Source organism: Nipponia nippon, unplaced genomic scaffold, assembly GCF_047370975.1.
Source record: "Nipponia nippon isolate SJK-2023a ecotype South Korea unplaced genomic scaffold, ASM4737097v1 scaffold_3, whole genome shotgun sequence".
In the NCBI taxonomy this organism is placed as follows: Eukaryota; Metazoa; Chordata; class Aves; order Pelecaniformes; family Threskiornithidae; genus Nipponia; species Nipponia nippon.
In genome coordinates this window covers 71915315-71930725 of record NW_028262347.1, presented here as the reverse complement: position 1 = coordinate 71930725, position 15411 = coordinate 71915315, and the positions used below count along the sequence as shown (strand labels likewise).

Below are 15411 nucleotides of genomic sequence, written 5' to 3'. Positions count from 1 at the left end.
AGTGTGTGGGGCCAACTCTGAAAAAATGGGTGTCTTGGATAGGCAAAGCACTCCCTGGAAATGGTATCTGGATAAAGGTTTCTGCTCCTACACTCTTCCACTGTGCATTTCTTTCTAAACACCACCCAGCCACTAGGAATTTAACATTTCTGACCTACTACAACATGTAGAGTTTGTGCTTAAGAGTTACTTCAAAGGCCACCTAGGTTAAAATACAGAGTAGGACAGGTGTGTAGTTGAAACAAATCTGCAGTCATTATTCAGTATTATTGTAACTCGTGTACACTGGGTCACCGTTTGACAAGAGGACTATTGGATTTTCTCCACATTCATTGTCATTCTCAAGATTTCAATGTGTGGAGAAAAATCTGCAAAGTGTAGAATTCCCACTCCTGTCAACAGAAGCTCTTTGTCTGGCTAGACAGTGTAAAAGTGAGCTTCGATATGTTTCTATATCATAAAGATAACCTTATGTTCTCTGTATAAGCTTTATTTGAAAGTTTAGTAGGAATCTAGCCTGTTGAAAATTTGGGTCTTAAAAGACTTTTGTTCACGAGTGCTAAGGCTGATAAATCTCATGTCTCAAAAAAACAAAAAATCAAATTAAAGGTCACCCACTGGCTCAAAGACCTGTGATTCCGTGTAAAGCCCCAGGCCAAATTTCTTGTTTGTAACTGCTCAGTTCAAGACAATTTCCTCTTTCTGAATACTTCATAACAGAATGCCAGCTTCCCACAAAAGGAAAGGAAGCAAGTATTCAGCTTAAAAAAATATGTTTTTCAGCTGAATTCACAAAAGAATTGTGATCATTTAGTTATTGGCCAAAGTTCATAAGTTGTCTGGTTTAACAAAAAAAAAACAAAACAAAACACACACAACTAGTTGCACATTACTTTAAGTATCCATTTATACTGGTTATTAAGCATAATAGTAAAATAATAGTAATTTGCATGTACAGAGAGATATTTTTAACTATGCATCCCGATTTCAACTGTGTTATGTAAGGTAAGCAAGAATCATGAAGGCAGTCTCCAGATGGCATTGGTATAAAGTTTTGCTTCCTTAGCACACAAACAAGCTTTAAAGCTTCAGAAGAGAGTCCTGAACATATCATTAGGTTCCAAAGCAGATAATTTTGAAGACCTACAGTAACAGTGTATCTATATACAGCAAATAGGTCATTTGCTCTATATTTTAGTTTTTCTGTTTGAAGACAGAGTAACTTGTAAAGAATCAATTATTGGCTTGGAAGCTTGAGGAAGAGATTGTCAGGAAGTTGTTTGAGGCTCCCTCTTTTCAGTATATGCATGTAAAAAACACCTTTAAAGTTCCTTAAACTCAAATAATCTGAATAGGAGTCTCACTGGATTTAAGTTGATGACAAAACGATGTTTTCTGTAAGGACCACATGTTCTTACAGACAATATTTCTGCATGTCTACAAACAAGCACATACACGCACAAGTATGCATCACATGCACAAACACACCAACTGTGATTCTGGCTTTTATCAGCCTACCCTGGTTTTCAGTGATAATGACAAGAATCCAGACCTAATTCATTTTACACAGTACATTGAGTGGTTTTGGCCTTGTTATATTTCAAAACATAGAAAGGCCAACCAAAAATGAGAATTCTCTGACCACCTGAAATAAATAGCATTAAATTCTGACAAAACTGTTTTTTGTTTGGTTTTTTTGTTGGTTTTTTGTTGTGTTTTTTTTTTCTTCTAAAAAGGTTACCTTTGGTCTTTTTTAGTTGTGTGTTCTCTACAGTAACTCACTAGATACAAGTACAGGAGCAAAGCAGAGATGTGCCCCAGTATGTTTCAACTGGAGTTCAGCAGTAATATATCCATTCTCAGGAAAGCAAATAATCTCTCTTTGATTATTACTGCAGGTTGCTACATAAAAGGATTGGTGGAATTTTATTCCTTCAGGGATGCTGAAAGAAAGAGGAGGGGAAAAAGATGACATACCGTTCGAGCCAAACTTTGCTTCAAATTACTAGTGTTGTGTAGTTGAAGCTGAATACAGGTGGTTGCCTTGCGAAGACTTTCATGGCCGCCCAAGGTATGATCACTGCAATTTGGGGAAAAAAAAACACAACCCATCAAATGGTTATCTCTGCTTGTCACTTCCTTCTTTTTCTCCTCTCTCTTTCTCCTAAAAGCATCGGTGGACTAAATTCTAAGTACAAAGCAGATTGAACAATATAAAACCTGCACTTGGCACTTACTTCCACGGAAACTGATGGGGTTTGGTTCTGGCATATTTTCTGGTGAAACAATTTAAGAATAATTGCTTAGTTGCATCTTTGACCATTAAGTTCTGTAACAGAACAACAATGAAACAGAGAAAGAATATCCTAAACAAACCACACGTGCTCCCAAACCTTGAGATTATTCATGCATACCCTTCAAACCCAAATTAGTGCAATTTATACTAAGTATCTTGGTTATGAATGCGCCACTGCAGAATGACTTGTAGTGTACGATACCTAACTTGAAAATCAAATATTAACTATAAGTTTGGAAATCAGACACATTAAGACAGGTGGCCCTGTCAAAGAAATCAAAGCTCTCACCCTGTGCAGCTCACATAAAGATGATAAAAGAAGCTGTGAGTCGGTCGTTGTCCTTCTCAAACCACATGCCAGCTAAGGTCAGACACAGAGCTCTACTCAGTCAGCTGGAGTGGTTCCTACAGACTACTCTGTTGATCAAGGATGCTCTAACACCCTACGACAGGGGAATTCCTTATTCTTCTCTTCAGAGTAGCTTCTAGTCCACTTATCGCTCTTAGCAACTTCTTCTAAGTTATAATACAGCCTTAGTTTATCACTCTCTTAAAATTACTTGGAAAAAAAAAATAATTTCAGTGTTTACCTTCCACCTTTTGTTTTAATCAGGTGAAATAATGCAAAAATTATTTCAGAGTTAGTGTCAAACATCCTTTTTACATTTAAAAAAAACTATTTGGGATTAACGGGTAGGAAAAACGACACTGATTTTTGCAAAGGCAAATTCATCACCAAAACAAGTTAATATGCATCATCAGTTACAACTCTAGTGCGTATTCAATTAGATTCATGTTGCTTTTTTTGAGCCTCCAGCCACACAAGCGCCAAAAGGGATATTCTGTATTTGTAGATTTACAGCACAGTAAGTTGTTTCAGAACTTCCTGGACCATGAAGAAAAGATGATCCTTTTCTGGTTTGTCAAGTGCCATGGAAAACTCAGAATTCAGATGTAAACTGTGTTTCTTTCTACCTAAAAGGGCTTTTGATGGAATGTCTGAATGAAACTGGCTGGATTTAGTTCCAAAAAAACACTAGCCCTATGAATAAATCATGGAAAGTGTGACTTAGGGGAGAGACTCATATGGCAGCAGAGGTCCTCAGCACAAATGAATGGTTAAACTTAAATAAATGTGCTGTACATAATTGCCATTCAGCACAATTACAGGGAATTCATATATCTTGTAAATGTTCTGCACCTATACTACACCGTAGTTAAGTAAAATACATACTCTCCATTAGAGGTCACAAAAGGTGAAAGTGTAGATATAGGATTTTTTTTTTTTTAAAACAAATACATTAAAGGTCACAGAGGACAAACCCATTTCCATCGGACATAACAAATACCTAAAGCAAGGTCCTCTGATGGCGCTTCCATACATTTGCAAAATTCCTTGATTTTAAGAGCATAAAGTACAGATGTAAGACAGAAGTTAACACCAACACAGTGAAATACCTGTACTGGTGGAAAGTGTATCACTTTTATGCCTCAACCCTTCTCAATCCCTTTACAAGTAAAAGCTCAGATGACTGATTCCCGGTTCCTGGGACTGTACCAATGCATAGATTCTCTTCTGTTGCTCTTCAGCTCATATCTGTGTTGTGCCTACCCATGGCTTTCTTGAAACTTCTTCCTCTCCCCATTTCAACTAATCATGTCTGCCTCGTGACTCGAATGATAAACTCTCCCATGATCCTTGCATCCTTTAGAACTGCCTGACAGCTGTTTTTTACCTTTTTACCCTGCCATTATTCCTGCTCTTTCTATTCTGCCTTACCTTCAACATTAGGACAGGCATAATAACAAGAAAATTACAAAGAAACACGTCTGTGAGTTCTGAGTCACTTTTTCCTGATTCCTCCAGTATACAGATTCCTATTGCAATGCCAACATTACACCAAGTCAATGACAGAAATTGGTATAGCCTATACGAATACAAAGGAGCGTTCTGCTAGTGTAAATTGGTATAGCTATATCCTCCTCTGTAGTTACAATTTTGTACCACAGATATATGAAAACTATCTTTTGCCAGTATAACTATTCCATGTCATCATGCTTCCAGGCGAAACAAGTTACACCAACAGGAGTTGAATTTTGTAGTTATAACTACATTTACACTAATGGTTTGTGTTAGCTCTGCTGTGTCAGGCAGATCCTATACATTATCAAATCCTTTATTGACATAGCAATGCTGCGTGAAACATTGCAGTCAGAAGTACTGGCCATACAGTTGACTTCATGAGTGGATTTTATTTGCACAAATACAAAGAGAAAAGTTTTGGCAGGTATTGTGACACAAGAGACTAGACAAAATGCATTAATGCCTCAATAAAATAATGTGGAAACCTGGTCTAGATGAAAAGTGAACTACAAGAAACAGAGGTGTAACTTTGACGTAGATTAACAGACTACCTTTTAGCCATACCCCAGGCTGTAACACACTATGCAGATCTGCTACTATACCTGGACTATAAGATAAAATTAATATCGCCCCCTTTGGAGGACAGCATGATTATTAACAACTGGTTTACAGCGCTCTGAGCTCTGTAAAGGAAACACAAATAAAAATGCTACGACATTATTAAAAATTTTCCCCCTATTTTTTGCTGGAATTACTATGTGGAGAACACAGCTTTCATGAGAATACCGTGACAAAAGACATAAAGCAAAACGCAGTCTTTGTCTTTAAGAGACATGGTAATGAACTGGTCAAAGTAAAGTGACTTGCCTGTGGTCCCACAATATACCAGAAACAGAGAAAGGGAAAAATCCCTCAGTCTCTTGAGAATCCCTCACCACTAGATGATTTTGCTTCCCCACAGCAAAGTTCTCTGATGTACTATAAGCTCCAAATCCTAATGCAGCTCAATCAGGCTATTTTAAAAAAAAAAAAAAAAAAAAAAAAGACTCAGCTGAGAAGCATCTCTGAATGAGAAACTTAATCTGCAGTGACAAGAGAAAATGAAGTTTATTTTTTACAAAGAACATTCATCCAAAAGGTGCTTGCTTCTTATGATCCCAATCTGCATGAATATAACTCTGCCCAGTGTATAATTAATAGCTTAAACTTCACTTTGAGTGAAAACCAATTCTTATTTAGATCTCAATTCTCAGAGAATAGAATTAGTAAGGCAAAAAAAGTCATCTGTAAGGTCACAGGCAAGCATATGAGCATAAATGATAAGCATTTAGACTTTTCTATTCCATATCCCTGCTCACTATGTTGGCTAAACTGCAAAGCAGTAAGGTAACTGTGCAAATTACACTATGGTAGAGTGTGGATGGAATTAAAAATACATATTAAAAGGTCCTTTAAAAATCCGATGTCTTCACAAAAAAAAAAGGCATATTTAGAAATAAAGCTTATAAATACCCTTGGACTACATTCCTTTGCTGGGTCTGCATTACTGCAACCCCTTGCTAACAGACAGATCAATAAAAAAAAATTAAAAAAGAGAGCCCCATATTCTTATATACAGTCATATGCTTTGTTTTATTAGGCTTTTCAGGATGCTCTGAGCTTGTGGCCTGTAGCTCTAAAGGCAAAAAAGTCTAAACAGAGGATTGATTCATTGCTGTCACATGAGAAGGGTTGGTTTTGGCTTGCTGCTGGCATTGAGAGCTAGGAGTTATTTGACACAATTTGCTTAACCGCAATTTAATTTATTTTTATATAACATCTTTCATAAAGGGCATCATTAAATCATTTTTAGGGGCACCCATTCTAAATCTAAGGAAAGACTGTGAGAGCAAGATTTAAAGGTAGATGTAGAAGGTTTGGATGACGGGATGATAAAGTGAAGAATTTTTAGAAACAGCAGATGTCCTTCCAAGAAATAAAAGATGATCATGAACAGGACAAGTGTAAGGGACTGGAGAGCACACTCACAGCTGGGAAACTGAGAGAAGGAGGGTCTATGGATACATATGAAAATCAGAAACTTCTGTGAATAGTGGTAAAAATTGATGACATGGATAGGGTTTTACTTCTCTCTTATTTCAAGGAGTCTCTGTCTTTCAGGCAGGGTTCTGCCTCCAGATGCGCTTACAGTGAACATCTAAAAAAGGAACTGCAGCAAATCAACTAGGAAAGTAACTAATGTACACCTTACAGTGACAGAAGGGGCAGGGACAAAGTGGCAATGAATCCTGATAGTTTCTACAGGCACCATAAGAAAAACTTGTGGGAAAAGGAAGCATAGGAAGAAAAAGAAAGCCTGCAGGTTGAGGCAAGGCCAGGATTTCTGATCAGTAAACAAAATGAACTTAAAGACCAGAAACTAAATAAGATTCCAAATCAGAATTTCACAGATGGCCCTATTAGTTATGGACTGACCTGTAGCCTGTACGCAGCCTTCTGACTTTTTTTTTTAAATTTGGATATTTGAAATCTGATAATCTACTTGTGAGTCAAATAGGATGTGAGCTCAAGGATATCTCCTTAGGAAGGGAATAATGGATGAAATCTTGTGGTGCTGAGTATAATGGTCATTAGCACACAAGTATTTTTCCCCATCTGATTCAAAGCTAAATGGATTCCGAAATCATCAAGTCTTTCTGGTGCTTCTGCAGGAGGCAGGGTGAAGTGCTCATTAGTACAGTCCAATATAATAGTAAATGAGAGCTTTTGACAGATCTTCACAATGTTGTCTGGTTCACTAAACCACTCTGGTCTAAGAACAATTCATCATGTCACCGTTTTGGCTTCACTTTAGTTTTTTCTGGATTACAATAAAACAGGAGCAGCAGAATATTTATTCCCTTTGCTGTCTTGTAACTTGGGGAACTTCTACTGAAATTTATCCCTGAATGATTTCCAAATACTCTTCTGGGGAAGAACTCTGCACAAGTACATCAAATCACTCTGTTAGCAACATCACGAGGAAAGCAATTTACACTAAAAAATAGCCCAAACATAGGAAAAATTTCACCCGGAGGCAACTCCGCAGGCCATGTTAAGCTACCTAAGGGATCGTTATGGTCTGGGGTTTCAAGTTTCAGATACGGGACTCTGATAAGACGGCAGAAGCAAGGGAGCTGAAAGTACAGCATAGTATAGCATTACAAGCTGCTGAGGCCAGAAGTGCAGCTCAGTGCTTTGTGCATGACAGTGAAGGAGCAAAGCAAAAAAGCTGAGAATATTATTGACCTTGTTTCACTGCTAATGAGACGTGCAGAGATTCTGCAAGTGCAGGAATTTAAACAGTCCACTATTGATGCATTCTCCCCAACAGGGAAAATAAAACTGTTTAGAACATACTGTACACTGTACTGAAACACACTGAGCTCACCCTCAATACAATGACTCATTATTTACATTTTCTTTAGCAATTAGTTTGAAATGAGAAGAGAGACTTGAAAATAAAAAAAAAGCCCTGGCCTTCTTATGTAATTAACAGATCTATGTATGACCTGATTCTCTGCTCAGCGGTTCCAGCGTTGCAAGGCTTCGCACAGCACTGCTGTACCAGCTTCTGCTTTACAGAGATTTGAACAAGAGTTGGCTCAGAAATGTTGAAGTCTCCATCTTTAGTTGAAAGCATAATTCACCATAAACATCTGAACATTTGACCTGTGTACCTGTGTAAGAGTAGAAGTGTCCAAGCTGGATATATAGCAAAGCTAATTTACATAGTGTGACACTTGCTCTCGCAACTATGTTACTTTCATTAATCAAGCTGACTTGCTTTGGGCTACTTCAGGTAATCTTTACACTATATTGCAAATATGATTGCTTCTAAAAATTTCCTTTTCAATTATAGACGTATACTATTTTATCTAACACTTTTTACGCCTCTAACAGATGACCTGTGATTCCTGCAGTGCCAGCTTAACATGTTACCACAGAGAAGTGCCAGCTTCTCCCCTTTTGCTGAAAGTCACCGTCCCTACAGCACAGCTGACAAGAGCCTGCACTTTAGCTGCTTCAACACAAAATCTGCTCACTTTGCTGACAGCTGAATTTAATCTGCCAGAGGGCAAGAAACAACTAGCTGAGTCCAGTATGCTTTCAACCACCGCAATAGTTTACTTGAATGAATGTTAATCAGAGCATTTACTTCCTTAATTGTATACATTCAGAAAGACCTGTTTGTATGTATAATGTGTTTTTCTTCAACTTGCAGTCAGCACCAAAGTGCTAACTTCATTTGCTTTACTACTGTTGCAACTGGATATGAAGAAAAATCACCTGCTATGCAGCTGCATAATACTGTTTCTCCTCTTTTTGGTGATTTCCCCCTTTGAGGATATGCATACCCCCTCATGCTTATAAGAATCCCATGGGACAGTGGAAGTAGCAGCATCCTTGTATTGTGAATGAGAAAGACCAGAATGACAATGGAGCAAACCAAATCATTCAAGGCTGCACAAAGCTTATATGAAGGAGCCAGGATCTGAATCCTTGCACTAGAGCACACCATCATTTCTGTAGAACACAAGTACTGTGTGTTCTGGAAGTTTCAGAAACTATACATTAAGTGTTTAGAACATAATACTCTAACTCTCCCTATGGTTCTGTTTACATGGCACGTAAGCAGGATGCATTAAATGCACAGTTTATATTACACAATACATACTCAATACCATCTCTTAATGAGATACTTACTTTTGTAAGAATTCATCAGACCCGCAAACACTTAGAAGGCATTCCTCCTGGACTGAGTATCTATTTGTGCAACGGAGAATCTCTATGATTAAGTCATGAGTAATACAGCCAGCTGTAAATAAAGATAGCAAGAAAAATTAATAGTAGCTTGCTAGAGAATTCCAGGCTAGATACTTGAGCAAAGAAAATAAGAATTTCTTTGTGATTCCTAACTACTGCTGCAGACTAGCTCCATCAAGAGGAATTAGATCAAGCCACACCTGATTTTTTTTTTAAATTTTGCTTCAAATATTCTGCAACAAGTCACAGAATCTATGTCCATTTAGATGAAATCAGCAATTTGTTAGGTAGCTGGAATGAAGAGCTGAGCAACTTTCCCAAGCAGAAGGGAAGAGACAAATGGTAGGTTGTTTGTTGGTTGTTTTTTTTTCCTGATGAATATCTTGGTACATTTCCCATGCGCAAACATGGCTTGATGCAGAAGTCGAGTCTGTTGCTGCTCATGACACAAGAAGACTCCAGAGTTTTACTTGCTATTGTTTCTGCTGTGCACACCTTTTTAGCCATAACCAAGTAACTTAATGCTCATATGCCTTTTATATATATATGTAATATATTTATATTATTTAATATTATGTATAGTGACATTATAATAATATATATAATATACTCTTATAATATTACATATGATGCATATAAATTAAGAAGCTCTATGTCAGTTTGCACAATCTGCTGTTCAGAAATATTCTAGCATTTTGAGGATTTTCTCCAGCTCTACTTCAGCTTTTTAAGCCATTTTCCAACCCTGCCAATACACCTCCTCTCTGTCCATTTTAGAAGAACTGCCAAAAAAAATGGAAAAGAACAGCCACATAATCTGGCAGTCAAATTGCAAACATGTCTGATAAGGTTGGTCTTTACAGGCATGCGGGGCATATCCCACCACCACTGATGCTTCAAGTCTGATATACTACTTTTTAGTGGAAAAAATATCTGACTCTTTAGTGAAAAGTTTTCATATAATGTACTGACATGGTTTTACAATGCAAAATAAAGTCTGGACTTCCTCCGTAATTCTCAGGCAATCTCATTGTCTGTAACTGATAACAGGAAAGCCACAGTAGATTTTCCTTTCGGCTTTTTATTCATGGTATTTCTTTATTGCTTCAAAGTTAGCATCTGTTAAGAGCTCTTACTACAAGGTTTTAAGTGAACTTTTTGATATAAAAAATGGAAACTGCCTACAGTTAAATACAAATCCCCAGAAACTAAACACGTAACCCAGATTTGTATGTTGACTAATTTACACTGCTCCAGGTTCAGACAACTGGTTCAAAGCAAGCCTAACCAACCAGTTTCATTGGGTTTAATGGTGTTCTGAATTACCCAGTTGCCCAGAGCAGCCAATTCATACTGGCAAATCTAGTCCAGAGTTGCTATGCTATTATTTTAGAACAAACATAGAAATACAAAATTGTTTTTGCAGGGAAGTTTAAGGGAATGTGACACTCAAAAAAACTTCAGAGGACAGGTGACCTTTTTTTAGGGGTGGGGGCTGTGACAAAAGCAAAGCTGAAATAAAACAGAGTTGATTACCATAGATAGCTTGGGTATTAGTTTGGTTTGGTTTTCCCCAGGGAAAACCAAATGTGTCAATGGATTCAAAAGTTCCTCCTGAAAATTTTCATTTTTGTTGCAAAGCCATTTTTCTTTTGCTCAGAAGCACTTTTATTAAACATTTTCTACCAGTCATACTAGTTTTAAATATCTAGCCCTTTGACAACTCACTATTTTAAGCAGCAACTCATAGCTGGTTTAACATGTAAAATGCAGTGATTATTTGCTAAATTTATGCACACCAGAAAATGGAGAATGGTACAGAATCTTGAATTAAAATTGTAACATGCACTTTATCAGGTCACTCATTGGAAAAAAACCTGAAACTTGCTAGTATCATTCATTTTCACTCCACAGATACATTTTTCTTTCCTCGTTCTGCAAATGTTTTTGCATGACTGAACAATTCTTTATGCTCTTTATATTAGATGGGGCAAAAAAAGTGTACTCCCTCCCTGCCTCCCCACTTTGAATGTATCTTATTGTTTACTTAGCCTGTAAGCAAGTTTATGATAGGCACTGTTTCTTATACCCCCTTCAGTTTTAGCTGGGCCTCCTAAAGCATTTTTGTAAATAAAGTCATGCAGACCAAAAATTGAACAATCTGTAAGGTAAACAATGCTATATGATAAAATATTTGTCAGTAGTTCAGACTTCTCCATTACAGGAAACCCTTGCCTAGCTGATCGAAGTGCTCGAAATACTACCTTCTGGTCCGAGTGTCCAGAGATTTTCAGCCCTTTGTTTCATGGAATCCACAAAATATTGATTCAAGATGATCCAACCTACTACTTTGCCAGGCTTTCCAATAAATATGTAGCTGCTCCCAATACAAGTAACCAAACCCGTATGAATAAATGTGCAAGTCTTGGCTACTCTATTTATGAAGATATATTTTTTAATATATGCTGACTGACATTCTGTAGAGCTTTGGATTTTCAGCTTTCAACCCATCAAACTAATACTCAGCCTGTTACAGCCAAATAATTCCTTGACAACTAAAGAAAAGATTCATAAAAAAGTCTATCACTTAATGAAGTATCACAGGAAGAAAGGAAGGAAAAATGTACTTTAAATGTATTTCATTTTTGCTTTGTGGCTTAAGTGGTAAAAATTACCGGAGCTGGAATCAAATATTCTGCCATTCACCACATATACAGGATACACTAGAGCAGTGGCAGCTTCCCACAGTCGCTAGTGACAGAATAATTCAGTTTGGGAAGGATCTTAGTAGGTCCATCTATATCCAGCCTCCTCCCCAAAGGAGGGTGAACACTGACTTCAGATCAGCTTGTTCAGGGTTTTGTCCTGTAAGATCTTAAAAACCTTCAAGGGTGGAGACTTCACAACCTCCGTGGGCAAACTGCTCCAATTCTTAATTATTGTCCTTTTCCTTATACCCAGTTGGAATTTCTCATTTCACTTATGACCAAAATGCACTTTCCCTGACCTGTACATAACCTTGGATGCAGAGGAGTCTTAGCAATTGCAGACTCTTAAGTCTTGGATTCAGAAACAGAGTCAAGGCTATGAAAAGTTCCACAACTATATGCGGATTACCCCTATACTTTAAATTAGGCACAAGCTTAAATTCCCTCTGAATCAAACTCTGGATGTTGGGCCATTTTCAAACTGTCAGAATTGGTCCCAATTGTGACTAAAGAAAGTAGGGATCTACACATTAGCAAAGTTTAACATTTAATGTGATTTTAATTTGCCAGCAAATATGCTGAACATGTTTGACAAAGTATGCACTCAAGACCCATCCAAGTATCTTTCCAGATAACAAATGCATTTTGTTATCATCTCCATGGAATTGAATTGTGGAAGGATATGGACACCTCAATCACTTACCCTGTTGCGTAAGAAGCAGAGGATATGGTGAAGAATCTGTCCAAACGCTGATTCTGAACTTTGATTCACCAAGGATATGGTCTGGGAACCTTGTTGCGACACTCCAGATTTTCCCAGTGTTTGTCTTCAAGTCAAAAGCAGGATAGGCATTTCTTATTCTGAAAAGAACGTGATTAAATTATGTCTAAATAGGTATGCATTTCAGCTGCCTTATAAGAACAAAACAAAAATTCTACAAGATACCTATAACAATAGTACATAGAGAGCTGTTAGGAATAAAATTTTGTGCAGAGGGGAAAATGGTAGCAACTCAAACTTTGTTTTCATGCATTGGTAAGATAATTACATATCAGACAGCGTACACATAACTACATCTTTTACTTAATAGGAAAACCATCATTAAACTCTTCATGAACTTCACAAAATCACTGCTGAGCTTGACCTTAGTGAAGCCAAAAGGAGTTTAAACACAGACTTCAGCGTACACTGAGCACAGTAGAAATGAGAGTGCTCAAATATGTGCTTAAATAACAGAGTTCTAACATAAAACTAACCAAGAGCACATGCACAGACAGCTGCGACAAGGACAGCTGGTCAAAATGAATACAGGAACATGCTTTCTATGCAAAATCTTAAGTCGTCCCTATTTTCACAGTGCTCTAGAATCCAGTCTGAAATCCTCATTACTAAACCCCTGGGTATTTATGCAAATGTCTGTAGAGAGCAATAACTGTTACAGTCATTGAGTCCCTCTGATATACCATTACCTACAAAATATATTGCCCCTCCTCCTTCCAATTACCAAAGACTTGCAGAAATGAATTCCTCCTGAGGTACCATTTCCTAATGAACACGGGCCACAGGTATTATGTCTGTCAGCTGAGATTAAACTTGCTTTTTAAGCAAATACACTTTGCAGCTGCAGGTAAGGGTACATATTGTACCAGCTGAAGCTTTGCATTTCACTAATTGCCTTGAATATTTTAGTAGCTAAACTCAAGCATCCTATACTAAGGATACTGCATTCTTTTTTATTTGTTAGTTCAAGAAGCATTTGGTAGCTTCTGAGTTGGCAACGCTTTATACCATCTCTGATTACAGTGTATTTTGAGCCATAGTTCTCTCACATAAATTTCTTCATTACTATGTTACCTCCTGCCTTAAGGCTGCTGCCTAAGTCTCTTAAACAACAGTATGAACTGCTCTTTTATACCATGTATTTCTATAGCATGAGAAGTAAAAAAAGCCTAGGCTTCCAAAATTAATAATCCAATGAAGCAGACTGTTTCTTATAATGAAGAGCCAGGCGACATGATGTTTCAGTGGGGCAGGAGAAAATGAGGCTTGACAATACCTCCAGTACGAGATAGATTTATATTCATAGTAAAAAATTATTATACTACAGAGGCTGCTTTGGTGACCTATGTAGTTGATGTCAGTCTATTTTCTTTGTGAGCAAGGTACACATAAAGCTTTCCCCTATCACCCAATTCACTCTTATAACCTATTTCTGTAAGAAGGCCAAGGACTGAATAAGACTGGAAACTTCACTACCCTTTCTCCAGCATCAAATTAATGTGCTATGTACACACACGGGGCATGAATCACCTCCTCAACTTACTGGCGGTCATTTCAAAACTAAGCAAATTTCACCTCCTTCCCTACCTCCACACCATCTATATTTTAGGAGAATGTGGGGACAGAAATTTACATTTTATGCTTTTGAGATAAAAATGCATTCAGTACCAGAAAGCATTGCTCATTTATGACCATCTATTGTTTTCAAGTGATTAAAGGATTTCTGGCTTGAGCAGCTGGGTAAAACATGCCCATGGCAAAATTTTGAAAGGTTAGGTCTTCCAAGGCATAACGGAAGTACTAAACAAGTACTACATGAAGAAAATCTTGAGCTACTTGCTTTCTGTGCTGCAACAACTCAGTGTATGCAGAAAGTACTAACATTTATAGGGATTTGCTATTTCACAGCATTTCATAATGCTATGTATTTCTCTGCAGTGCAGAGCACACCCTTGAAGTCAGTAGGAGTGAAGGAACTCTGCATTTTGCAGCCTTGAACCCTGAGACCATCAGCTTGGCATCTTCTGGTATCAAAGTCGCTTTAGGATGTATTCTGAAGCCACCCATGGATGAACATTTACTGTAGCTATGTCCATAATTGTAGAAGTAACCTGACAAAGGGATTTTGAAAACTGCTTTACAGTTGTGTACAATGAAATATTTCAATTATAGATTGCTACCTGTACAAATATTACCTAGAGAAAAACATGATGGGTTTCTATTTGAGCTACATGCTGGAGGTGCAAGTCTGCATGACACAAAGTTTAAATTATACATCTTGCCTCTGATGTATAAAACTGCCAGTTATTGAGATTCTTTGGGGACTGGAAGGATGCTCATTTGGCAAGACTGAATATGTTAGTTATTTGCAAATTGATGACATTTTTTTGTCTCTTGTTTGCTGTGACATTTTGTCCTAAGAATGCTTTCCCATTTATTTGATAGAAGAAAAGCAAAGGTTGTTCTTATTTTCTTTTTAAGACTATTTGCTAGTGATGCACACTAAACAAGTTACTGCAAAACAGGAATGGCTTAATTCTATTAATCGTTTTAGCCCTGTAAATAAACTCATTTTTTTCACAAAAAAAAAAAAAACACAATAAAAAGCTTTTCATATAATTAGAGCACAAAGTTAAATGTAGAATGTTTGGGCATTAAAAAAATCTGTATATCTGAGAGGAAAGCCTGCGATGTGGAAAGTGCCTTCATGCATCTGATGTTAGTAGAATTGTGTTGGGGTTCAGACTGATGAACTGCTGAAAAAAGAAAACCGAGACTCATGTGAATGAGTACGTTTTGAAGCTGATCATCCACCACATATTAATATATAATATATTCACTGTTAATTTTAAGGCAACATCAAACTGGATTTTTTTTTTTTTTTTAAGAGAAGCAGGCTTGGCTGACCTTGAATACAGTCAATTCATTAAATTCTAATAAAAAAAAAAAGCAGCAT

At 37.2% G+C, this 15411-nt stretch overlaps 1 protein-coding gene across 1 annotated transcript in view; it reads right to left on the bottom strand.

Moving 5' to 3' along the window:
* The window catches only part of PIK3C2G (phosphatidylinositol-4-phosphate 3-kinase catalytic subunit type 2 gamma), a 209504-nt gene that overhangs the window by 180810 nt on the left and 13283 nt on the right, over positions 1-15411 (bottom strand). Inside the window, exons 4-6 of the mRNA XM_009471034.2 lie at positions 12378-12535; positions 8907-9018; positions 1978-2080 (exon numbers count right to left, since the gene is read on the bottom strand). Coding sequence (XP_009469309.2) covers positions 1978-2080; positions 8907-9018; positions 12378-12535 — 373 coding nt within the window. The remainder of the gene's footprint in view (positions 1-1977; positions 2081-8906; positions 9019-12377; positions 12536-15411) is intronic.